Below are 25,594 nucleotides of genomic sequence, written 5' to 3'. Positions count from 1 at the left end.
GTCACAGCTTGAGCTGCCCCAGGGTACAGACCTGGGAGAGGCTCTGCATCCCTTCCTCCTCCCCCTGTTCATTGCAGCTGCACCTGGCTCTGCCAGGAAGGACCATTTCTCGCTTGTGAGATGAGGGAAAATTTGATTTGCTTCCATCACGCCAAGCCACCAGCGGCAACTCAAATTCAGCTCTGAGAAAGGGAAAGATGAGGCAAGATGTACCAGATGCATTTGGGCAGCTGGTCCCTGCTTGAGCCAGGCTGGGCTGAGGGTGGAAGGGATGGTACCTAATGGAAGTCATGCTGGTACATTGAATTTAGGCTGGTCTGCTTTGGGAGAGATTGAAATAGGACAAGATCAAACCCCCCGAGCACCACCCTCTGCCCCAGACACCCAGCTCTCAGCGTAGCACAAACCCTGAGGCTTTTCCTGTGTGCGGGGCTTTATTGAGGAGCCAAAGGTTTGGGAGATCCACCCCCCCCAGGTTGCTGGAGGCAGGCAGAGGCTGCTGAGATGCCACGCGGAGCGTTGGGGATGATGTCCTGCTTTCCACAGGGCTTGGAGCCAGGATGGGGTGACCTTACTGCAGTGAACCTCGGCACCCCAGCGACCTCCTGGCCCCACAAACCCCCACCCCCATCTCTTCCCACCAGGTGCTTGACCTGTGCAAACTACGAGCGTGTGGCTGGGGCTGCATTCCCTGCGAGCCCAGCTCTGGCAGGGAAAAAGGGTCTGGCTGGGTGTATTCACCCCCAGGAACGTGGTCTCTGTGGACAGGTCTGCGTGAGGTGTCCCCAGCATCCCTCCCCCGTGTCCTTTGCTCACGCTCGGTCCAGTGTTGCTGGGGAGGGGCGGTCGGTGGCACTTGTTTGCAGGATTGGAGCAAGCACTGGGGGAATCCCACCAAGAAGCTTTGAAGCCCACAGGTTGGCCGCTGGCTCCCTGCAAAGAAGCTGTGAGCTGGCACCCCAACCCCGCACTACAGGGCAGTGCTGGTGGTCTCTGCGTGGTCCTGGGTGCTCGGCAGTGACCTCAGGTAATCCACGTGCTTGCAGGCGTCCTCCTGGTTGTGCCGGACGTAGCAGATCACGTAGACGATGACCATGGCGAACCAGCCGAACATGGTGATGAACATGGCCACGTCTGTGGTCCTCTGGCGCACGCTGCAGAAGTTGACGCCGGCATCCAGGACCTGGAGCAGCGGCTTGCCCACGTATTCCTCCCGTGGGGCCGTGTGGCAGGTGATGTCCTGGACAGAGTCAGGGTCCAGTCGTGCCTCCCACAGCACCTCCTGCAAGGCGCACTCGCAGTGCCAGGGGTTGTTGGCCAGCCGGAGCTTGGCATTGAGTGCCAGCAGGGCCTCCTTGGGAATGCTGCGGATGCGGTTGCTGGAGAGGTCAAGGGTCCGCAGCCCTGCTGCCACCCCTTTGAAAGCCGCCCTGTCGATCTTCTCAATGGCGTTCCTGGAGAGATCGAGTTCCTCCAGGTGGGAGAGGTGCCTGAAGGCATTGCTGGGGATCCTGGTGATGCTGTTGGCGTCCAGCTTGAGGAACACCGCGTCTCTGGGGATGTCCTTGGGGATCTCCTCCAGGTGCCGGGAGCTGCAGAGGACGGCCTTTGCCCCTGCCCGCTCCGTGCACTGGCAGCTGGGGGGGCAGGAGCTGCCCCAGGGGACGCAGAGCAGAAGGCAGAAGAAAGCCTGGGCCACGCTGGCGGCCGGTGTGGAGGTGGTGAAGGTCATCTTGCAGCCGGGCAGCTCAGCGTGGCTGCCGGCAACTCCCCGGGGGCGGCAGCAGCTCCTGGGCAGCAGGGCGGCCCCTCGGCGCTCCTGCAAAGCCTCTCCCATCGCTGGAGGGAAGCGGTGGGTGGAGGGGATATGACACGGCATTATTTCCTGGAACATTGTGTATGGCTCATGTGTGATGTGCCCTGGCAAAGGGGTGGGAGGCTGGGCTCAGGAGCTTGGAAAACAAGGGTGGAGTGACACTGGCTACCATCTTGTCCAGAACAGCTTAATTTGGCCTAAGTTTAATTATACACAGAGATGCAGAGAATGAAACCCCTGCCCCCTGCCCCCATCTCTGCAGAGACCACCCAGGTAGACATAGGGTGCTGCAGGAAGGAGGTGTGGAGGCAGGTCCAGCCTGGGAGCCTCTGCCCCATCCTGCTGCCAGTTTCCAGGGGCAATGTGATGCAGAAGCAGCAGTAAATTCCTATCTTACCAACACTGAGTGTTTAAAAAAAATGATGAGTCAGACTGCACGGATCATCAGACTGACTTAATCACCACCGGGGTTTTAAATAACGAAATGTGGAGCTCTTTTGCTTTCCCCCCCCTTCTGGTCCATGAGCTGGTAAAAGTCATATTTCCAAGGGTTTCGCCAAAGAAGGGTTTGGAGATGAGTTTGCTTTTTAAAGTAAACAAAGAGTAAGGTTTGATAGCCTAACTCTGGGGGCTGGAGGTGAAGAGAGGAGCCGCTATCACAGTAAAGGGGGTGATGTGGAAACCCCAAGGGACACCCCAGTGCTGTCAGGGGCAAGGCAAGAGGTGAAGCAGGTGGGACACCTTTCCTCTGCCTTTGGTGCTGCTCACACCTCTCCTGCTGCCTTGGCCAGCCTGGGGGGAAGAAATCTCCATGGAAGGAAGGGTGAGACACCAAGGGAACCTTTCACCTGGGAATTAAATGGCCCATGGTGATGTCATTAGGGGCACTGAGTTGTTGTCCCCCCTGGTTGCAGCATCCTTCTGCTAATGGCATTCCCCTGGGAACAGCAGCATCCCTCAGGTGTGAGCATCCTCAGAGTACCTCAGGGGGATGCTCACCCCCGAGGAATGCTCATACCCGAGGGATATTCATACCGGGTGGATGCTGCCCGTGGTTTAGCCCGTGGCCCTGCCCAGGGCTGGGGCACTGTGGGCTCTGCCAGAGGAGATGAAGTTCTGCTTCCCGGGAATTCCTCTTGGCCCTACGAGAGGTACCGGGCTCCGCCAGCTCCGTCTCTCCGGGGGAATGAGGGCGAGTTATGCGATGCCGGTTCTCACCGCCTGGAAGGGCTCAGAGGGGCTCTGAGGAGTAGCAGCCTCCCGGACCCCAGGGCTGTGCGGGGGCGATGCCCCGACCCGCTCTCCTGCCCCGCCCCGAGCCGGGACCCCGGCGGGCGGCACGACCGCCCTCCGCCACCCCCCGCCGCCCCGAAGCCCCGGGGGTCCCTTACCGGCTCCTCCGGGGCGGCTCCGGATGCGGGTTCAGTGCCAGTGCCGGTGCGGGTGCGGTGCCGGTGCCGGTGCGGTGCCGGTGAGGGTGCGGTGCCGGTGCCGGTGTCGGTGTGGGTGCGGTGCCGGTGCGGGTGCGGTGCCGGTGCCGCTGCGGTGCGCGGCGGCTCGGCCGCGATCGTGCTCGGCCCCACCTGTTGCTGCGGCCGCTCCCAAGGAGCCCCGGGCCGGGCGGTCCCGCCGCGGCGGCACCGGGCGGTGCGGGGGCGGTGCGGGAGCGGGGGGCGGTGCGGGGAGACGAGGGGAGTGGGACCTGGGGGCCAGGGAGGTGGAACAGCCAGGCAGCACCCCCGCGGGGCTGCAGGAGAGTGGCCGCGTGGAGCACCCCTGTACGGAAAATTAAGTGCTGCTAATGAGGTTTCAGCAGTTTTCCGGAGGCTGTGCCGTCCAGACTGCGGGTCTGGAAGCTTGATCAGCTGCTGTAAGGGGCGATTGCCCCTTCCCTCCCTGGCCATGCCTCCAGGCTGGACCTCCCTGCACCCGTGTGGGCTGTCAGCAGATGGTCTCCTGACCTCTCAGCAATGGGAGACCAGGAGCAGATATCAAACAGTCCATGAGAAATGGGAGAAGGTGCCGTGCCAACACCTCGGAGCACATCTCCCATATCGACTCCAAAGAGGTCAAATTATCTCAAACACCCATGTCTAGTAGAAGGTGTTCCTGCCCATGGCAGGGGGTTGGAAAGAGATGGTCTTTAAGGTCCTTCCCAACCCAAAGCACTCTGTGATTCAGCCATCATTGGGGGTGAATGAAACTCACAAGCAAAGTGAGTTTGTGCAACAAGATTGGGGTGAGAACATTCAAACTGGGCTCATCCTGGAAGCGTGCTCCAAGCATGGCCCCTGTTTAAACAGCATAAGAGACCACCAGCCTGTAGTTATTTAATACATGGTTTATTGAGCTGGGTTGAATACATTGCCAAAATGAGCCCCCTCTCCTCGCCAAGCCCCAGTGCGTCACTGGTGAAACTGCCTTTGTGCTGTGGTGGCCACCAGTGTGGGATGAATAGCCCAGGCTGGTCAGTGTCTGATCCATCAGGAGAGGGTGGGGGAACTGAAATCCCACCCTGAGCAGTCCCAAGCATAACCTGCTACTGTGGGGCTCTTCTGGGTGACCAAAAAATGTCTTCACTGTGCCTAGTTCTCCCCATGGCGGGCAACAGAAAATGTGAGTGAAAGACCCCTTAAAAGCAGGGATATCTGGGATTGACACACTCCTGTCCCCTCTCCTGTCCCTTCCTGCTCAAGGGACCATAGAGCATGGATCACCTGGTCCCAGCAAGCTGCCCCTTTCCATCCACGTGCACCAGGGGATGGGGACAGGCAGGTGACATTTAGCTGGTGCCTTGGCTCAGACAGAGGGAGGGAGTTCAGCGACAAGCTGGAGCTCAGCATACACACACAGGATTACATATCAGTGTGGGGCATGGCAGGTGGCCCTGTGCAGAGCTATGAAACCATAGATATATAAGCAAGAGCTGCTCACACCTTTGGAAGTGCTGGGTCACAGCTCAGGACCATGTTGTTGGGTCTGAGACAACCAAAGATATGGAGACAGCTGCCACAGGGGTGACTCCAAGCCTTCTCCAGAGCAATCCTTTGGGATCTGTGGCACAGGGGCTGCCAGGGCTCAGAGCAGGAGCAGGGAGCAGAGATGGATATCCTTGTGGAGTAGCTGGGGCTGGTGAGCCCTCAGTGCCCACCCCGAAGCCAAGAGCAGGTTGGAGCTGAGGGAGGGATCACCTTGCAGGAACAGCTCTGTGGCTCTGCATGGCCCAAGCTCTGGGCTAGTGCTGTGGGCTAGTGTGGAAGCACCAAGACACAAACTGGGGCTGAGCTTGGTCGCTCAGGTGACTGGGATGCACTGTCTAGGCAGCCCCTGCCCCCAAGGAGGGGACACTTTTCCTCCCAGAGACCTGCAATGTACACTCACAGAAGCACCCAAAGTACCTCATCTCCAGCAGCTTCCATGGTCTCACAGGTGAACTGGGGTGGAGCTGCAGGTCCCAGCCAGAACCTGCTCTGGGGCAGCAGGAGCCCTGGCCTGTGCTTGAGGCCTCAGTAGTAAGCACCAAGGAGGGTTGAGACCTTGTGTAGGAGCTCCTTGTGGTTGGCATGCAGGGGGATCCTCTTATCCAGCACCTGCCAGCGGATGCACAGCTCCGGGTCGCAACCCTGAAGGAACTGGAAGGGGACAGACATCATAGATGTGCTGCTGGTGAGGGGCCATGCCAGCCACACTTCTAGTCCCCAACCTCCTGCCCTTTCTTTTTGGGGCACACATTGGAGTGGCACCCCATGTTCATCCCCATGTTATTCCCCCACTCCGTGCAGCTGGAGAATCCCACTCCTGCTGAGAGGTGGGTCAGGGAGCCATGGGGTGACAGCCCCGTACCGAATTCAGCCGCTTCATCTCCACGTCGTTCTGGTTGTCGAAGTGGACACTGACAGCGACCGTCTCGACCCAGGCATTGTCCGTGTTGCGGGGGTCATCGAGGTACCCCCTGTGTACCTGTGCTCGGTGACAGAGCTGCCACATCAGCAGAGCCCCCACCACATCTCTGAGGGCACCAGAGGCCCTGGGGGTGGTGGGGTATTGCCCTGCAGCTCCTCTGCCCCACTGGAGACCAGCACCCCATTCCCACTGCAACTGGAGCCATGGAGAGCGACTGCAGCAGGCACAGACACTGGAGTGGGCAGCCACTCCCCTGCTCTCTGGGCTGCTCCAGACCCCCACACATGCATTATTGCATGTCTCCACCTCCTCCAGCCATTCCTCCCTGGTGAAAGCAGTGACCACCAGTGGCCCCTGTACCCTGGGGTGCCCATGTGGCCCTGTGACACCATGATGGACACATGTCTCTGTACTGTGGAGATGTCCCCATGTGCCTCTACTGCCTGGGGTGATGCCTGCATGCCCCCATCCCAGTGGGACACTCACGTCACCCAATACCACCGGGATACCCGTGTGCCCCCCACCTCAGTGCCTTGTTTCAGCAAGTTCTGGAACTGGGGCCAGAACTCTCGGCGGAGGATCCACTTGAGCTTCAGTGGCAGTGTCTCCCCCGGCTCCAGTGACCCCTGTGCCAAAGGAGATGTCAGCCATATGGCCTGCCATCAGCACAGCCCAGCCTCCCTCCCTGCCACCAGCTTGGCCATCAGACAGTTGCCAGCCACCACTGCAGATGATGCCACAAGCTCTCGTGGTGCCTCCTTTCCTCCCTCTCCCGCCTGAAGTCCTCAGCTCTGCCCAGGCAGATGTCTGAATGTGCCTGGTGCAATGTCTGTGAAAGGATGCTTTGCCAATGGCTTAACATGCTCCCAATGAAGGACATGTGAGAACTGAAGCTGTGGAGGAGGAGGAGGAGGGAGAGGCAGGAGACGGGGGCTCAGGTGTGTGGGTGTTTGTAATGGGACCATTGCTCACCCAGCAGCCCTGGCATGCAGATGCTCTGCAGGAGGGGCAGAGGTACCTCCTCAGCCAAGGCCACAACATGTACCTGTCATTCCCCCTTTTCTGTGGGACATCCATCCATCCATCCATCCATCCATCCATCCATCCATCCATCCATCCATCCATCCATCCATCCATCCATCCACTGCTCCCATCTCCATCTTCTGCACCAACTGTTTTTCCTCAGGTCTTACCCCAGGCAGAGCCCAGACATCTGACAGTGGGTACTGGGCTACCAGCACTTCCAGCATCTTCTTCAGACTCTTCCTTATAATGGACCCATCCAAATTCCTCCTCCAGCTGTGAGAGAGGCCCCTGTCATGCTGCAGCTGCACTTGGCTCCCCTCCTCCCAGCAGTGGTCGTATTGGCAGAACTGGGTTTGGCCAGGTCCCAGTCTCTCCAAGGTGCTTCCATGCCCCCTTTTCCATCCCACATGCCCAGCCCCGTGCTGGAGCAGGACACCTTCATGTCCCCACACACTCACCGGGTCACGACAGGGTGCAGGGCATGGTTGGGCCCAAAGCAGTGCAGCCTCCCACGGCCTCGCAGCCCCGTCCTGCCCATGGGGTTCCTGTCAGAGTGAGAGTGAGGGGGTTGGGATGGTGCCACAATCCCTCTGTGCACCCCTATAGCACTTTCCTACCACTGCACCCCACCTCTTTTGGGGTGCTGTGGTGGGTTTTTGGGGATGAGCCCTGAGCATGATGCATGCCATTATCCCTGCCGCACCGTTAGCCATAGGAAAGCGGGATGGGCTCAGGTGCCCCTGGACTCTGTCTCCTGGTGCTTGCCTCCCAGCCCAGCTCCCAGCTCCCTGTGGTGGCTGCACTCACAGTGGCAGCCCGTCCCGCACGGCGTAGAGCCCGTGGAAGCTCTGCCGGTCGATCAGCCCATCCATGGTGTTGTAGTTGATCTTCAGGAGAGACTCCAAGGAGCTGGGGGTGGGAGGCAGCCCGGTAGGGAGGGCTGGCTGTGCCACCCAGGAAAGGGGTAGAGGAGAGGGGAGCCGTGGGGGAGCACTCACAGGCTGAAGGGGTCCTGCACAGCCATGTCTTTGTGGTCAGCCGAGTAGGCAGGGGGGTCATAGAGCGGGAAGTCCACCTGCGGAGCACGTGGCTGTGTCAGGACTCCCTCGCATCTCTGCTCTGGTGGCAGGCAGGGACTGGGATGTCCAGGGACACCTTATGCCCCAGTGTATTGCTCTGCACAGCTTCTAGCATCACTGCCCAAGTGATGCTCCTGGCTCTGCTGGGGGCTGAGCTCAGGGTCTCGGCTGATGGGATCATGCCCCCATGGAAGTCAGTGCTGGATCCTGTCCCTGACCTTGAGCCAGCCCTGCTTCAGGAAGTGCAGAGGCAGGTGATTGTACCCTCTGTCTCCAGCCAAGCATCCCCAGGCATCCGTACCACTGCAGATCCCAGCAGCAACTATGCCCTTGTCTCTGGGAGAACCTCAGTGCAGCCGCTCCAGGAAGACACTTGTCTCAGGGCTTGGAAGAACAGCAGCTCCCAAGTGCAATGATGGGTCTATTCCTCCTCCCACCACTGCCAGGGTCTGCCCCATGCCCCCTCCTCCCAGCCCAACTGCCTGGGGTCACAGATCTTACCTCCCAGGGCACCTTCTCATCTGGCACAGGGAAGCGGAGGGTGTGAGAGCCTGGGTACAGGAGGTTTCGGGCAAGCACATGGTATGGGGGCCGTCTCTCCTCAGCTTTCCCCTCCAGGTCAGCCTCCTTGAAGTCCAAGGCTCTAGAGGAGCCTGTGAGACAGACACAGACAGCAGGGTCCCACAGAGCAGGACACTGAGTCCAGTACTGCAGACCAGGGCTCTGCCGAGGGGGCTGGCTGGGTCTCTCCACGGGGATGCTGACATCCCCTGGGGACCTGGACCCTGGCTTCCCTTCCAACAGGTCCTGGAGGAAACCTCAGGGAGGGCGGAAATGGCCACAGGAAGGGCTGGATGGCCTCATGGAGCCACCAAACCTCCCAAGACCAAAGGAATCTCTGCCTTGATGTTGAACAGAGAGGTGCAAGGGGCTGCTCAGCCCTGGTCTGGGGCCCTGGGCTTCCCTGGTGCTGCTGGGGTTGAGTTGTGCTCCGCTTACCCACGGCTGGCAGGTCCTCCCCTGAGCTGAAGCCATTGCCCCGCAGTGCCTGCATCATCCACCTCAGGGCCTGGGCACTCTGGTGCACCTGTGGGGGACAGCAGAGGGTCACCCCCCAGGTCCCCCTACCCCTGAGTAGCACAGGATCCAGCCCTGGCAGGTGGCACTGCTGCCCTTGGCACTGGCTGCCAGTCCCCATGGGCAGCAGCGATCCTGGCTGTGTCCTGATGTTTGCCTTGGAAAACCATCTCCAGGGAAACATTTTTACAAAGCACGTGGAAATGGAAGTGGAAACAGGAGGTGCCAGGGCTGGGTCGGCTCCCTGGCCACCCCACTGTCAGGGGTGGGGATGGCTTCACAGAGTCCCCATCTCCAAGAGGTCTGGAGGGTCCTCTTAGGCCAAGGAGAAGAGCTGGGTCAGCTCTAACTCTTTGGTGACCAGTGGAGGCAGTGGCTCATCCCACCACTTCCCACTTTGGAGTCAAACAGAACACTCCTCAAATACCTTTTCCACTTGGATGCTAATGGCAATGAAACTCAAACTGTCTGAAGGGGTACTGATTCAGGCAGATTTTGTGCTCTGTTCAGTTGACTCGGCCCCTGGAAAATATTACCTTTCTTGGGTAGTTGCTCTGTTTTTGCCTCACCTGGTCTTCCAGAGAGCCCAGTCTCTGCTCCACCACCCCCGTCCTCTTCACCCGGTCCAAGTCCAGCAGCTCTGCCAGTACATCAACCCTGGAGGGACAGTGCAGATTGCAACCCCCTCAGCAGCCACTCCTGCACTGATCCCAACTGCTCCCTGCTCAGGGCGCCGAAGGATGGAAGGAACTCCCTGTCTCAGGAGTGACAGTACCTCTGTGCAATGTCCCGGATCATCTGCTCTGTGTTCTCTTTCTCCTGGCACTGCTGGTGCTGCAGGTAGTTCTCCTTCAAGAACATCTCCCATGAGAGGAGGGCAGCTTCCTCATTCTTCTCCAGCTTCTCCTCTGCCAGAAGAAGGGGATGGCAGTGCTGTCAGATCTCTGGGCATCTCAAAGCCCAGGACCACAGCCCAGGTGCCCAGCCTCGTGCCCTGAGGAGGGGGCAAGGGCAGGAGAGGGAGGCTGGTCCTCACTGAGTTTGTGGTGCGTGGCCGGCCGGCGGAGCAAGCCCCGCCGGACCAGGAGCTGCAGGTGGTTGAGCAGGATGAGGGGAGGGGGCGCGGGCGGGCGGCCGTGGTACTCCTCAATCAGGTCGTGCCGCTGGAACTTCCAGATCTGGTCCGTGTGCTCCTGGACCTGCTGGAAGGTGTAGCTGGGGCAGAGCCCAGGTGTCAGCCGTGCCAGGGGGGTGAGGGGGCACATCATGTCTGAATGGTGTCCCAGCTCCTACCCATCTCCCTGATCAGCCCTGACCCACAACTGCTACTTCCATCACATCCATAACCCCCCAAGCGGGATCCCGCTACTTCCACCAGATCTCTAACCCCTCAGACTCACTTGAACATGGCAATAAGGAGATTGAGGAGGAGGATGTTGGTGAAGAGCAGGTACAGGCACAGCAAGATGACCGTCAGCCACTCTGGGAAGATGGGCTTCTTGTTGTCTGCGTTTGTCTCTGGGCACTTGGGCTTGTAGGGGTCGGTCCCGTTGGGGCTGCACTGGTCGATGTTGAAGTTGACCCCTGTGGGAGGGCACAACATGACTCTGTGGCGACCAAACCTCAGGGTGTCTCAGGGAGCACCAGGCAGGGATTTGACCTCCATCTGCCACATCCCAGGTGCTCTGCTCACTGCCACCTGTTGGGAATTCCATGGGCCAACACGGCATGATTTTGGTACATTGGCCTTGTCACAGCCACCCTGCTCGTGCCATGTGCTGTCACAGGCTGGAGTCCCTTACCATCGATGTAGGAAGGAATCTGCCCAAAGATGGTCAGGTAAGAGTGGTAAACCACGCCACGGAAAAGCCACTCCACACGCTCCTCGTTGTGGATCAGGATAGCCTGCTTGGCCACCCCAAAGGACACCACCCACACTGCCAGCAGGAAGAGGAAGAAGAAGACATCCTTCATCTGCAAAGACAGAGGGCAAGGATAACTGTGTCCTGGAGCAAACTCCTCTCCAGGAGGGGATAACGGGTGGCACATCCGGCTGCTCTAGCAGGATGGTCCAGCATCACCCTGGCAGGGTTGAAGGGGAGCTCTCACCATGCGCTTCACAATTATGATCTTGGGCCCCAGCGTTTTACTGACTGTGAAAATGTGCATCAGGCGCAGGCAGAAAATGATGAAAGCCAAGGACAGTATGATACGCCCGGGATATAATGTCGATGGGATCAGCCTGGGCACAGAAGAGAAGGAAGGAAACACCTCAGTGCCACCAATGAATCATATAGAATCATTTAGGTTGGAATTACTGTGAGGGTGGTGAGGCCCTGGCACAGGTTGCCCAGAGAAGCTTTGGCTGCCCCATCCCTGGAAATGTTCAAGGCCAGGTCGGACAGGGCTTGGAGCAACCTGGGCTAGTGGAAGGTGTCCCTGCTGTGGCAGGGGGTTGGAACAAGATGGGCTCTAAGGCCTCTTCCAACTCAAACCACTCTGTGATTCCATGATTCTATGAAAATACTATCGAGCCCTGCAGCTTACCTGCAAGTCAGCCCTGCGATAAAGACTAGGATGGCGCAGATATCCAACTTATTCCAGAAGTCCTTGATGTACAGGGAAGCCATTTTCACAAGCCCAAGCCCATCTGGATCATACAGCAGCTGTTGGGAAGAGAAGAGTTGGGTGTAAGATATTCATGTGCCTCACAGAGGGGAGGGATCACAGAGATCAGCTGGCCATCACTGGACACTCTTGCTGACCCAAAGGTAACCTAAGCCTATGGCCTTTTCTATGCAGGCATGGAAGGAGCATGGGGACACCTGGGACATGGGGGTCTTCAGGCTGGGGGAGAAAGGCACTGAGGCATTGAAGCAAAAACTGAAGAAACCTCAAATATCAAGCAAAGCGTGGAGATGCTGCAGGGAATTCACCCAAGGAAGGAGGTGAGTCCTCCATCTCCTGACGTTCCCAAAACCCCCATGTTCTTCTGCATGTGCACATGGCTAGGTCAGGTGCAGCCAAGGAGATTCTCCAGCCTCAGAGATGGGGGGATCTGGTGGTTCCATGTGCTGGGGGGACCTCTCCGAATGGATGGTGAGGTGAGAAGCAGCATGGGAACGTGAGCTGCTCAGGACGTCCCAGGAGCCCCCAGAGGGGTGTCTCTCCTCCTCTGCCACCTCCCAGCCCTGGCTCTGCCTGCCCCGCACCTGGCGGGTCTCCTCGCACACCAGGGAGAAGAGCCAGAAGTAGATGAGGTATTCCCGCCAGGACGGCGTCGGCTGGAAGTCAACCATCAGGACGTACGCGAAGAGCAGGAGGAAGGTGAAGTAAGAGAGGATGTTCATGAGGAAGATGACGACGGGCGCTGTGAAGAAGGCTCGGAGGCGTGTCAGGCAGCCCATGGGCTGCAGCCTCTTCTCCCTGCTGGGAGCAGGGCGGGTGTGGGCTCAGCTGCCCAGCGAGATTCCACGGCAGCTTCCTCCAGCCAGCCACAGAGTGAGGCTGGAGGAAATCCCTGTCTCCGTGCATGCGTGCCCCAGCTGCCAGAAGTACCTGAAGGTGATGAGGTTGGTGTAGAGCAGGGGGAAGAACAGCATGCATGTGATCACCCGCCAAAGCCCGTTGTCCACACACAGCTTCCCCCACCAGACCTTGGTGAGAAAGGCCTGTGAGGAGGGAGGAAGAGGAGTGCTGGTTACAGGGGATGAAGGGCAGAGCCCCACCGCTGCCTGCAGAGAATCCTGGATCTTGGGGACACTTGGACACGTCCCCTCCCAGCATGGCTGCTGGGAACCCACCTGGACACCCCCGTGGGACACAAAATTCATGTTCTTGGCCTCCAATGCCAGTTGCAGACAGGTTGTCTTCCCCCAGGCTTCAGAGACACGGGTGAGAAGCTTCTGGGCTCTCTCTTCATCCTTACGGTAGCAGTCTGTGAACACGCCTGCACGGGCAGGTACCAGGGAGATGGGGCTGAGTTCCGGGACAAGGCACCCACAGAGTCACCCTTTGCAGCAGGATCAGGACATTGCACCTCACAGTGGTACTCCCTGCGCTCCCACCACCACCTGGCACAGCCCTTGGAGCATCATGACCTCGAATATGATGACAGGACCCCCATTTGGCTCCCCCCATCACCCCCAGACATCTCCTGGGCAAAGCTTGCCAGCCCTGTGGGGTGCCCTCCTGCTCACCAATCGCCTTGTGCTCGAACTGCTCAGCCAGGGCCAGCATGTCATCGGTGGTGTCTGTGTCCTCCTCCTCCTTGGCCAGCTCCTTCAGGATCTTGCTGCAGGCGAGTGCAGCTGCCATGCAGTCCTGGCTCTGAGACAGAAGAGGACAAGGAGAGCGTGGACCCTCTGTCTGTCAAGTTCCATCAGTCCTGCTGAGCCCTCCCCAACTCCCACAGGAGGGAAGGCGGGTATCCCAAGCAGACTGGCACTCAGGATGGACAGCTTGCCGTGACAATAGCTCAGCTGGGCTCCTCTCTGGGTAACCCACTGCCACAGGGAATACAGGGACAACCCTGCCCTCCTCATGGGATGCATTAGGTGATGGGATGGAGTGACTCCTCAGCATGCTCACCATGCCACCAGCCACACTGCCTCTTGTCTTGGGGTGCTGTTTATGGGTGGAAGCCTTCTCCAACCCAGCTGCCGTGCCCCTGTGTGCTCAGCCCTCTCTCAGCCTGTGCAAGGACTAGCCCACTTCTGGCTCAGAGCATCCCCTCTTCCCATTTTGGCCAGGAAGGGAAGGGATCTGGCCTCATGGTGTAGCTGGGGATGGACACCAAGTCCCCTCAGGCTGTCTTCCCTTTGGCTGAGGTCAGGCTTGGGACAGCTTGCCTGCTATCCCAAATCCCAGCAGGTGCCACTGTTGCCCTTGGGGCTGGAAGGTTTGGCCTCACCTGAGCCCCTCAGCCATGACCACCAGCTCTAGGCTGTGATACCTGGGCCCAGATGATTTCTGCCAGCTCCCTGCGGTTCTGGACCACAGCCCAGATGAGCAGGTCTCGGACAGGGTCCATGGTGAAGGTGACTCGGCCGGCAGAGCGCTTGTAGAGGGACCGGAGGCTCGACCCCTGAACCTGCAAGGTGTGTGATGGTCAGACCTGTTCCCTCAGCACAGAGCCACCCAAACCCTGGGTACTGTGTCCACCACCCATGGAAGGGACTTCGCCCAGATAGAGGGGTGGCCAAGACTGGACTTATCTTGGAAATGCCGGGATCAGGTGGAGCTGTGTACCCACCCAACTGGGTCCTGCCCACCAGTCATGCAGCCACATGGTGCTGCAGGTGTAGGAGGGTGAGAGTTGCCCCTGGAATGCAGGGCGGATGACTCGGGCAGGGCTTTAAGGGTTTTTCAGTAGGATTATTGAGCAGACAAAGAGGACAGAGACCCAGCTGCAACCTCCAGGACGGCTCCCTGAGCTGGTGTCCCCTCCCCACTGCACCCCTGCCACCAGGTAACCTGGAGATGCGTACGTTGAGCTTGATGTGCGGGACGGGGATGGAGAGCCGGGGACGCTCCGTGTGCTTGGGCTTGGGGTACAGAGGCTGTGTGGAGCAGCCCAGCAGCTCCCGCAGCACCTGGGAGACGTGGTGCAGCTGGAGCCTTGGCATTTTGGAGCCGGCCGTGTGCTCTCTCTCCTCCAGCAGCACCTTCTGCAGCTTGCTGTGGAACAGGCAGGATGGTGCCAGGTTGTCATACAGGTAAACCAGGGTGTCCCAGGTGACAAAATCCTTGAGACGCACTCCCTGCTCCAGGAACAACTTCACAAACTCTGGCTTGTTGGAAATCAGGGCAGCTGCCATCACGGGGTGGAGATCTGTGGGCTGGCAGGCCAGAGGCAGAGGTGAGAGGCTCCATGGTCTCAGAGCAGAACCCCACCAGGCTCCTCACTCAGGGAAGATTTTATCCCTGAGTGCACAAGGAGTTTCTGGATGTGAAAGAGCATCTGAGAAGTACTAGGACTTGTGGGACATCTCCAGAGACACACTGGTGGATTAGTACACTCGCTTCTCTGGCAGTGGAGCCCTCTGCTCGCTTGGCTGCCAGGTGGAGGGATGGATAGAGCAGAGAACAGCTTTCCCAAGTTCATGAATATCATACAATCAACAGAATTACTTGGTTTGGAAGGGATCTTAAAGCCTATCTTGTTCCAACCCCCTCCCATGGGCAGGGACACCTTCCACTATCCCAGGTTGCTCCAAGCCCCATCCAGCCTGGCCTTGAATACTTCCAGGGATGGGGCATATACCCCCACATATTTCATTTTTGGACTCCTAGTTCCCTCCAGTTCTTCCCAGTCCCACCAAAGGTACATGACCTGGGGGAACCCAAACTGGTGACCAAAATTGGAAAATCCCTTCCAAGTCCCACAGATCCATCAGAAAGGACGGATAAACCTGCTCAGCTTTGACCTCTGCTTGGGAGCACTTTTGAAGAACAAGAGATATTAAGAGCCCTTGGCAATGCAGTGGGAGCTCTAAAACTCTCCCCAAGCACAGCTGAGGTGAGAAGTGTCCTCCATATGTACAGTCCTGACAAGCTGTTAAGCCTGACCAGACAAGCATCACAGATACTGCCTTACTTTCCAGTCATGGTCATCTGTGAAGATCTCACTCCGGGCAATGTCCACCCTGTTCCAGGCCACAGCTAACTTCAGCTGGTGATCCCAGTTCTCACGACCAAAGTGGTCCTGGTTTCGGGATGCTGCATGCAAAGTGCATATGTTAGAACACAGGATCAACCTTGGAGGTGTGGCCCTTTGTTATAAACATCTCTTCCCAATCAGCTCAGCATCACAAGGTTTGGGGACCGCTTTGGTGATCCTGTAAGTCAGGCAGCTGCAGGAGGTGACTTGACCCCCAACCTGTTCACCTTGCCCCATCCTCCTAAGCAGCCCCTCACCCCTCACCTTTGAAGAGGGCCTGGAGGATGGCCACATCCACATCCTGCTGGCCATATTTGCCCTCTCTGAAGATGGTCAGGAGCTGCCGGCTCCGCACTATGTCTTGGATCTACAGGAAGAGCCGTGGGTAAGATATCAGCAGCAGCATCTCCTCTCTGCTGCTTCCCACAGCTCCCTGCCCTGTGCAGGGCAATTCCTCACTCCACTCGGGTTGCCTGCAGAACCCCTGTGCTGTGGCCCGCAGCCTGGCTGTGGTTGATCCCAAACACTCCTCTCTGCCCAAAGGGAGCAGACAGCAGAGGAGCAGAGCTCGAGGCCACAGGGTGCTCACCAGGACAATGATGAGGACGGCTGGGGGCAGATGAGCTTTAATTTCCTGCTGGGAGCCTTTCTGCTCATGGGCTAGGGCCCCTGGGGACCCCTTTGGTCTCCACAAGCTCAGAGGAGCCTGCAAGGGGCTCACCTTCTTGGTCCACTCCACCAGCTTGCCCTCAGTGAAGAGCTCATAGGTGTCGTGGAAGAGCACACTCAGCTTCTGCTGGATCAGGGCGATGGTTATCTTGGACACGGGCAGGTTGGCCACCTGTGCGATGACATCGGCCACGCGGCCAGACCCTTCCACGATCACACAGGGCGTCCCATTGGTGATGGCGTTGTAGATGGTCTGCAACAGGGTGGGGAGGCTGGTCCTGATCCCACCCGGACACCAGCAGACCCTTCTGCTGCTCCCAACACTCATGTCAGGGTGGCACCGCGCTCGCTCCGACACCGAGACCAGCACCCCGGGAAGGAGCTGCCCCCACCACCTGCCCCATCCTCAGCTGGGCAGAAGCAGTTCCTTACATCGAGAGTCCCGGGGCCTCCTTCCAGAACCACACACACGATGGGGATCTTGATGGCAACACCTGCAGGGAAGCAAAATCCAGGGTCACCTCCCCATAGGGCAGATCCCCCTCATGTGGTCCCCTCTGAGTGGTGGGTTGGGAAAGGCAAAGTGGGAGCATTGTCCCTGACATGTCAGGCTTCAGGAGAGGCAGGGAAAAATCACAGCAGGTGCTTGTCTGGCATGTCAGATCAGACACGTGGTGTCTGATTTTTGGGGGTGTCCTGTACAGGGCCAGGAGTTGGACTCAAGGATCCTTATGGGTCCCTTCCAACTCAGGATATTCTTTGATTCCATGATTCATGCTTGCTGTTGTATGCATGTGCATGTGTTAGAACAGAAAATCATCTGCACAGCAAGAAGATGCCACCTGGAAAGCTCCTTGGAAGCCTGGCCCTTTGGGAGAAATGACTCTCCCTGATCAGCTCAGCAACACAAGGTTTGGGGACATCTTTGGTGACCCCGTAAGTCAATCAGCTGGTAGAGAAAGGGTCTTTGATCTATGTCACTGAGGAAGCAGGTTCTACATTTATCATGGCAATCCTCTCAGGTTGCTTGCCCAGATCCTCCAGGGATGCCACAGCCACTCACTGGAGCCCAGGATGGACACCCTCACCAGGGAATGGCCCATCCCTGCCTCAGGCCAGGCTCTGTGTCACTGTTACCTCCTTTCACCTTGGTCTGCTCCGAAATGAACTTCTCCAGCTTGGTCCTCAGGGGGATTTCCACCCCGTACCTCCCATGGGTCCCATCATCCACCAGGATGAAGTGGGAGTGGTTGCTGTCCAGGCACGACAGGCTGCCTTGGTTCTCCTCATCCAGCACGTACTCAGCAGGAAAGCCACCCTGTAAGGTGCAGGAGGAGACACTCTGGGAGAAGCCTGGCACAGGAGCACCTGATAGCCAAAGTAACCAGCATGTGGGGCCAGCATGTGGAGACAGTCTGGACAAACAGCCGTCCCTTGCCCCCCTCCCCAGCGCTCACATCAGCCTTGCCCCACATACCCTCACACCCACAAGCAAATATCAGCCCATGACCCTGGAAGTATTCAAGGCCAGGTTGGATGGGGCTTGGAGCACCCTGGTCTTGTGGAAGGTGTCCCTGCCCGTGGCATCCTTGGAACTGGATGATCTCTAAGGGGCTTTCAAACCCAAACCATTCCATTCTATGACCTGGTGCACTCCTTCTGGTGCAGCTGGGTTGTACTGGGACTGGCAGCCACAGTGACATCTAGAAGCAGCTGTTCCCACCACAGCTGTTGGCAGGACTGCCCCGGCAGCCGAGATGTAGGCAAAGCAATCCCCCCTTTGGCTCTGCCCGGCTCACCATGGGGCAGACGAGGCTCTCCCGGTTGTACACGGTCCCCCAAGTGGCAATGCCAATGGTGACAATCTCGCCCTCCTTGTGGCTGCAGCTCAGGATGAAGTCTCTCACTGCCTCTCCCACCTGTTTCATCACACCAGCATGGGACCCCCCTGTAATGATCCAGGCTCCTGGGGGTCACAGAAAGGCATGGAAAGGGAGAGGTTCTGCTCACAGCAATCTCCAAGCATCCCCCTTATTCCTGCAGGTCCTCAGGGATGCTCCATCCCTGCCCTGGCAGCACAGGAGATGCCTTCTTCAGCACCTCTCTCAGTCCAGCTCCCTCTGAGCTTGCCTGCAGTGACTGAGTAGGAACAACATCCTTGGTGGAGGTGGTCCAGGCAGGGACCTACAGGTCTCCTGGACCAGCTCAGCATCTCTGGAACAGCCCAACTCAGGGAACCTGGCGTGGCCAGGTGACATGTCTCTCACCCACTACCATCACAGGGAGACCCTCTGCATCCAGATCACCTTTAAAGGTCCCTTCCAACCCAAACTATTCTATGATTCCATGATTTTATGATTCTGTGATCTCTTACCTGTTGTCTGGGCCACCTTGACAAGCCCTTGCCGGAAGATGTTCTTCAGCCTTGGCTTCATGATGAAGTTTTTGGCTCCCCCGGTGACTGAGATGAGCAGGTTGGGTGCGTCGAGGCCCCAGTGCTGTGTCATGAGGTGGTAGATGACCCGTGGAGGGGTGTCCGAGGAGACACGCACATACTGCAAAAAAAAGGGAGCATATACATATTTTGGGTATAAACAATGGGGTCAGGGTAACAGGCCACCTCCACCACAATCCCTCCCTTCCCACCAAAGAGCACGAGGCTTCCCAACACCATTTCCCAGCATAGTCATGTTGCTGCTGCTCCAGGTCTTTGTCCATGACCCTGTTCCCATTAGCTTCCCTGTGAACAAACACTCCCAAGACAAATCTAAGGACAAGGACAGGGAACAGCCACTCCTTTAATCACAGGTCTCACAGTGTGAAGAGCAGCCTTGTGGTTTCAGACATGGACTAAGACTGAGAGGGAAGAGGGTTCCTGTCCCATCCCCCTCCTCTGCTTGGGTCAGTGTTGCCCTTGGGGCAATCTCACCCTTTTCTAATATCCTCTCACTCAGGAGGGAAATACTCCCACGCCATCCACCATGGCAAGGCCCAAACACTGGCTCCCCATGCACCACAGGTGGGACAAACCAGTCACCTTCCCTGTCTTCTGCCCCAGGCCCGTGAATCGGATATCACCGAAGGCATCCGTTGGCATTTCCTGGATGTGCCTGCTGGGGTCCCATTCCTTCCCCAGGAAGATGGGAGGCTTGGCACCATCGTCCAGGTGCTGTTCCCTGAGGTAGCCACACTCACACACGATCCTCCTGAAACACACACCAACTTTGTCGAGAACAGCTGAAACTCGAAAGGCCCAAGCCCAGCCCTCCTGCTCTCCTGAGGAACACCATGGGTACCCACACCTCCCACCCAGCCCCTCCTCCAGCTCAGAACTCGTGCAGAAACAAAGGCGTTGTTTGGGGGGAAACTTAGGAAAAAAAAGAATAGATATTTCCACCTGTAGAGATTTAGCACACAAATATTTAGGATTGAAGTGACTGCCTGCAAAAGCATTGGAAAGGGTTAGGGTGTCTGGGACACAGAATCTCAGCCATGTGGTGACACACAGCAGGGTGAAGAACCAGTTAAAAAGGGATTTGTGAATCCCTGTGATAGAAAGGTGGGATTTTCTGGTGCTGTAGCTTTGTCTCCAACACCTGCTTCTGCTCTCCTGGCAGGGGAGGGGAAGGAGGGACTGTCTGACTTACCCAGAATCTGATGTCTGGGAGCTTTCCACAAAGTAGGTGCACTCCTTCTTCCGGATGTTTTCAGGAATCCAGGAGATGAGATTTTCCTGAGGGAGCAGGAAAAGCAGCAAGGGGTCAGGGTTCCTGGAAAGGGCCAGAAGTTGTGCCAGGAGCCAGACACCCAGGTGGTGGGAGCACATCTGGGTGCTTCCTTGGATGCGAAGGATGAAAGCTCCATCGCTGTCTGCAAGGACAAAGCCACGTGTACCCCCAGGAGAGGGGATATGAGTGCTGAGCATGTACCTCAGATATTTGGGGGGTTTCTGTCTGTCCCTAGAACTAATCTGATCCGTTATTAATGCTCTTGTTAATGAGCACTCATTATGCCCATGTGTGTGCCCAATCACCCCGTCTTCTGTTACCTCCTGAACTTGCCTTTTCATTGCTGCCAGTGGGGAAATGTGCCTTCCTCCTGCTCTTCGAGACGCTGCTACTGCTCTGCTGCAGGTTGGGGACCACCTCAAAGTCACTCATCTTCCTGGGGTGTGTGGCAGGGTCATCTCCTCTCTCAGGGCACACCTTGTTCAGCTCGGAGGGGAGCACCTTGGCGCACCGGCCACGCACGGACATGGCTCCTGTGTCTTGTGCTTCTCAGCCTCCTCTCTCCTGTTCCTAGGCTGGGAGGTCCTGAACATCCCCATCCTGAGAGCAGCAGAAGAGAATCAGAGAATCACGCAGTGGTTTGGGTTGGAAGGGGCATTAAAGCTCATCTTGTTCCACCCTCACCTGCCATGGGCAGGGACACCCTTCTGCTAGACCAGGTTGCTCCAAGCACCGTCCAAAGGGGCCTTCAAAGTAGGATACCCATGAACTGAAAGCACCAAGGAGCTCTATCCATCATTCCCTGGGTGGAGACTGTTCCCTGGGAAACCTGCCATCCCCTCACCACGATCCTGACACAGGGGCCACATGGGTGGTGAACCAGCCCTGGTGTGCACCATGCTGCCCTGGGGTGTCCACAAATTGCCCCCACCACCTTCAGCCCGCCAGCCTGCAGCTCTCCTTGCCTGCTCTCTGCTGCAGGCAGCTGGGATATTTCTGGCAGCAGGGAGAGCAGGAACTAGGTCTCTTGTGTGAGCAGCCCGAGTGTGGCCCTGCATGGAAAACCTGTATAGACACACGCTGGCTGCAGACACCAGGTGCTCCTCTGTGCAGGGTCCAGTGTCCCCTGCAAAGGTGCCCCAAGAGCCCTGAGGTGCACACTGGCTCCCTGCATGGTGGGGGCTGCAAAACTCCTGAGCCCCCACTGAACACTCATAGCCCCCTTTGCTGAGATGGGAGAGCTGCTGGAGCAAAGGGGGATGGTGTCCCCCGAAGGGGCATGGTGTCCTCTCAGGGGAGCTGGGATTAGGTAACAGAGGAAGCATCAAGCTCAGGTGATGCTCTGGCCAAGCTGTGGGGTTTAACGAGGATTTTGGCTGCCTTTCTACAAGCCAAACTCTGAATCACACCCAAGGGTGAGGAGTCCTTGTGGGAACAAGGAGTGGTGAAGAAAAATCATGAAGCAGCAAGGGAAAGCCCTTTTATCAGCCTCCCCCTTGGGATCTACACAGCCCCACTGACCTTGGGAGGCAAATTTTGGCAGACTGGCTTTCTGCATCAGCACAGCCCGCAGCAGATCTGATTTCTTGAGAAAGAGTTGTCAAAATAAGGTCAAATGCACCCTTAATTCTTGCCTGTGGCCCCCCAAAGCAGGCAGGGCGATGGGGGCTTGGGGCATGGACAGAGGCAGCTCATAAGCCCACGCAGGAAGGGCTCCCACCCTGAGTCCTTCATGGGCACCTCGGGAGAGACAACTGGGCTTCACACCTGGAATACACGTCCTTAGGAGCTCAGGGACAAGGACAGAGTCTCTCCCGCAGCACACGCTGCCTGCCGCCCCAGCTTGGGGGATCAGGTCACCCCTCGGCCGCACAGGGTGGTCTCAGCACCCATCGGGACGGGGTGCAAAGCCGAACAACTGCCTGTGAACCTGCCCATCGCCCTCCCCTCCGCCGGCACCACCGGAGCGGCTGCCCGTACCTTCCCTGCAGCATCCTCCGGCCGCATCACCGGCTCCTCCGCTCCCGCCACAGGGATTCAGCCTCTCGTCCCTCTCCTCCGGCGAGTCATTTTGTCACTGGAGACACAGGCGACGAGCGGAGAATAGGGCAGAGCTGCCTGCAGAGAGGAGGAGGTGGCAGGCGGCTGGCAGCTTCCCAGCAAATCAGGCTGCGGAAGCGATCCCTGCCGAGGAGCTGCAGCGCCTAGGCAAGCCCCGAGTTTGCTGGAGAGGCTGAGTCACGCTCCCCACTACCCGCAGTCCCGCTGCCGTCAGCTCCACGCGGGGCGAGACGCTCCATCCCGAGCCTCCCTCTGGTCCCAGGGGCTGCTGGGACCCCAGCACATGGATGCTGCCGGAAAGGAGCGGCGGCGCTGATGGAGGCTCGGGTGCGTTGCAGGCTTGGCAAGTGTGGCGAAAAATCCCTTCCCTAACTGTCAAACAGCCTTTATATTACAAAAGTGTATTAACTTTATGTATGCGTGTGCATATATATATATATACACACTATATATATATTAATGATCCACTGCAATGTAATGAGGCAGTGAATTTTACTGGAGACTTCGGTATTGTTTGTGCTGAGGTAAAACAAATGAAAGGACAGCTCAGCCCTGGAGAGAAGAATTTTGCTTCTGCAAAGCTCAACACAGTCCCCAAGGGATGAAGAACATCCCTGGGACACCCCACCCCTCCAACAGGGCTTTGAGACCCTCCCAGCATCGTCCGGTGTCACAGGTCAGTCACTGCAGCCAGGGGGACTCAGGGACACCTGGATCGATAGATAAGCAGCAGAACGCTGCAGAAACAGAGCAGCTTTGCCAAGTTTTACTGTGATTGGAGATTTGGTAGTGTGGGTGTCAGTGCTCAGTCAAGTCGTGTTGTACTTGAGCGCTTGAGGGGTGTGAGAACCCCATGTAAAACCACATTTGGGTGCCCTGATTTGGCTGGGACATCTCGGGCCCAAGAAGAAATATTTACCCTTGTAATTCCATGCTTTGCATCCCAGCCTGATGCCTTGGTCAGCACGGGCCAGGCATGAACTTTTATTGAGGAACCTCATGTGACACCACAGGTGACAAAAGCCTTTTGTCTGGTGCTTCCCATCTCCCCATTCCAGATGCTCTCCTCCTCCCATTACTCTCTGTGCCCTAAATGAATCCAGTCTCCAATGGATTTACAGCCACTTAACTTGCATTTGCCACAAGATTCACTTAACAAAGCCAGCATCCATCTTCCTTGGGAAATGTGCTAAGCAGCAAAGCCGGGTCAGGCCAGCAGCCAAGGCAGTGGATGCTACAGCAGTGATTTGGCTGCTGCAGCTCAGTGGCAGGGACACAACTGGGAGCCTGGGAGACTACAGCTCAGAGCGAGCTGAGGGTCCTACAGCACCCAGCCATCCCCATGGCTCTTGCTGGAGAAGATGGTTGTGTCCAGAGAAGGGCTATGGAGCTGAGGAATGGTCTGGAGCACAAGCCTGATGAGAAGCGTCTGAGGGAGCTGAGGGGGCTCAACCTGAAGAAAAGGAGGCTCAGAGGGGACCTTCTCATTCTCCACAACTCCCTAACAAGAGCGTGGAGCCAGATGGGGGTTGGGCTCTTCTCCCAGGGAACAAGGGACAGGATGAGATGAAACCTCAAGTTGTGCCAGAGGAGGTTTAAGCTGGATATTAGGGAAAATTTCTTCACTGAAAGGCTTGTCAAGCATTGTAACAGGCTGCCCAGGGCAGTGGTGGAATCACCATCCTTGGATGTATTCAAAAAAACGTGTGGATGTGAGCACATGGTTTAGTGGTGAACGCGGTAGTGGTGCTGGGTTGATGATCTTAGAGGGCTTTTCCAACCTTAAAGATTCCATGATTCTGTGATTTTATGATGGTAAAACATCATGGGGCAGTGCTGGGAGACAGCTGGGAAGAGAGATGCTGCTGGATCTAAAATGGAGATCCACATCCTTCAGGTTTGGGGTGAAGCCCTGTGCCCCTTCAGGCTGCAGTGGGCTCAGCTGGGGCGAGGCATTAAACCAACAAGCAGGATCCAAATGCAAAGGCAAGGCTGCAGTCACCTCCTTTAGCACACTTTCCAGCCCAAGGATGTGAGTGTGCACAGACCATCCATGCTGGTTGCCCTAAACAAGAGCAAACAGCTGAGCTGCTTTGCTGGGAGAACAGATGCCACTAATAAGGCAGTAAATAAATCCATGTGCAACACTTTACAGTTTGGTTGTAATTGCCTCCAAGCGTGCCAAAGGAGCCGACGCCAGAGCTGCACACTAATGACACATTAATGGGAACGCTCATCCGCTCTCTGCTGGCTGGTTCTCCAGAGACCAGGGCTTTTATTTCATTTCTGCACATGCCAAAACCACCATGGTCCAGCGGGACTTGCCTGGAGCCAGCACTGGGGTGGTTCCCACTGCTCCTCCTAAAAGCCTAGCTAAAAACCAGCAAGGCTGAGAGCAATTCCCAGCAAGTTAATATCCATTTGCGACAGTGGGAGGATGGAAGTGGGAATAGGGAGGACTCTGCCTGCCCTCTGAGGCTGTGCCTGCACACACGTCCTGTGCCCCAGGTCACATTCAATTTGTGAGCCAGAATGCTTTTTCCTGCCAAAGAGCAGCAAACCTCCTGCCGGTGCTGGGGAGGCTCCGCTGGGATCAGCCCCTCACTCCAGGTCTCTCTCAGCTGTTACCCAACTTAGGGCTCAGTCCTCCAGAAGCCATCGTGGTGCTGTCTTGGCTGTGGGTGCCAGAGGCTGTCCTGTGTTCCAAAGGAGGAACCTCACAGCTGAGCATGGAGGATGCCTCTCTCCTCAGGTGGGAAGGCATTCCAATGAACTGGCAAGGGAGGACATGTGCCCTGGTCTGCCAGGGGAAGGGGGTCTCTCCTGCCTCCTCCCCCCACACCCCAAAGATATTGTTTGTGCCTCTCTCTCTGAGGAGTTCCCATGAAGAATGCCTCCTTCCAAGGGATCCATTAGAGGTAGCCTGGGACCTCCAGAGAGGGCTGCTCAGAGGGAGCTGCTGGGAAATACTAAAAACTCACCTCCTGCTTGCCAGTGTTTTCCCACCTGCTCCTCCACGAGATTTCCATCTGTGCATCCACCTCCAGGGAAGAAGGCACCAAGGCCATGCTCTGCCTGAGCAGCCTCACCCAATGCTCGGCTGCCGTGGCTGGGGCAGGAACAGCCCCCAGTGCTCTCAACACCTAAGTTTGAAGCCTATCCCAGGGAAGGACTGACTGCCAAGGCGGTAGGGAAGGACGGGCAGCAGCTCAACCCCAACACTGGGAGCTCCCCCAGAAACCGAGTCTGCCAGAGGGGAGGGAGCAGGGTGGCAGGACAGGCCTGGAACCCTTCAGGACACATGGCCACTGCACAGCTCTTGGAGATGGCCTCAAGAAGGGAGGGGCTGTGGGTTTTTTCAGAGGAGACCCCTTAAATACGAGGCCCAGCCTGGCTGGGGCCGCTTCTCCCATGGGCAGCACAGGCAGGTGCCCTTTGGCCAGGGCTGTGCCAGGGCTGTGCCAGCCCGGAGAGCCTCCCCAGGGATCCCAGCCCTCCACAGCACAGGGGTGTGCGGGGCCAGGAGAGGAGAGGAGGATCTGCCCCAAGCCTCCATCTCGGCTTCTTTCCTCAG

At 57.5% G+C, this 25,594-nt stretch overlaps 2 protein-coding genes across 3 annotated transcripts; both read right to left on the bottom strand.

Moving 5' to 3' along the window:
• Positions 1-415: 415 nt before the first annotated feature.
• Positions 416-3,626, bottom strand: LRRC3 (leucine rich repeat containing 3). Its single transcript, XM_064666825.1, has 2 exons — positions 3,208-3,626; positions 416-1,839 (listed from the first exon to the last, which is right to left on the bottom strand). The coding sequence occupies exon 2, from the start codon at positions 1,835-1,837 to the stop codon at positions 971-973; it is 867 nt and encodes a 288-aa protein (XP_064522895.1). The 5' UTR covers positions 1,838-1,839; positions 3,208-3,626; the 3' UTR covers positions 416-970.
• Positions 3,627-4,142: 516 nt separating this feature from the next.
• Positions 4,143-22,286, bottom strand: TRPM2 (transient receptor potential cation channel subfamily M member 2). Of its 2 annotated transcripts, none has more exons than XM_064666820.1 (33): positions 21,940-22,286; positions 20,293-20,559; positions 19,879-19,964; positions 19,269-19,437; positions 18,606-18,786; positions 18,031-18,197; positions 17,369-17,549; positions 16,664-16,725; positions 16,284-16,484; positions 15,827-15,929; positions 15,500-15,621; positions 14,391-14,741; positions 13,856-13,993; positions 13,101-13,230; positions 12,705-12,850; positions 12,460-12,572; positions 12,114-12,330; positions 11,449-11,567; positions 11,011-11,143; positions 10,704-10,875; positions 10,302-10,485; positions 9,938-10,116; positions 9,677-9,809; positions 9,471-9,558; positions 8,824-8,911; positions 8,326-8,477; positions 7,744-7,820; positions 7,553-7,654; positions 7,204-7,290; positions 6,913-7,018; positions 6,244-6,345; positions 5,660-5,776; positions 4,143-5,448 (listed from the first exon to the last, which is right to left on the bottom strand). In XM_064666820.1, the coding sequence occupies exons 2-33, from the start codon at positions 20,485-20,487 to the stop codon at positions 5,323-5,325; spliced, it is 4,527 nt and encodes a 1,508-aa protein (XP_064522890.1). In that variant the 5' UTR covers positions 20,488-20,559; positions 21,940-22,286; the 3' UTR covers positions 4,143-5,322. The 2 variants fall into 2 exon arrangements, with proteins under 2 accessions (XP_064522890.1, XP_064522891.1); XM_064666821.1 differs by having other exon boundaries at positions 12,114-12,327.
• Between the last annotated feature and the right edge of the window lie 3,308 nt (positions 22,287-25,594).

This window comes from Pseudopipra pipra, chromosome 10 (genome assembly GCF_036250125.1).
Source record: "Pseudopipra pipra isolate bDixPip1 chromosome 10, bDixPip1.hap1, whole genome shotgun sequence".
In the NCBI taxonomy this organism is placed as follows: domain Eukaryota; kingdom Metazoa; phylum Chordata; class Aves; order Passeriformes; family Pipridae; genus Pseudopipra; species Pseudopipra pipra.
Note: the sequence above shows the minus strand (reverse complement) of the source record. Positions and strands in the feature narration are given on the sequence as shown.

Excerpts from the sequence above, each read along its gene's own strand:
- LRRC3 (XM_064666825.1), bottom strand. The coding sequence starts at position 1,837 with ATGGGAGAGGCTTTGCAGGAGCGCCGAGGGGCCGCCCTGCTGCCCAGG.
- TRPM2 (XM_064666820.1), bottom strand. The coding sequence starts at position 20,487 with ATGTCCGTGCGTGGCCGGTGCGCCAAGGTGCTCCCCTCCGAGCTGAAC. Across the intron at positions 16,485-16,663 it reads GAGGCCCCGGGACTCTCGAT|ACCATCTACAACGCCATCAC; the intron begins GTAAGGAACTGC and ends ACCCTGTTGCAG. Across the intron at positions 15,622-15,826 it reads CCTCCAGGCCCTCTTCAAAG|CATCCCGAAACCAGGACCAC; the intron begins GTGAGGGGTGAG and ends CTTTGCATGCAG.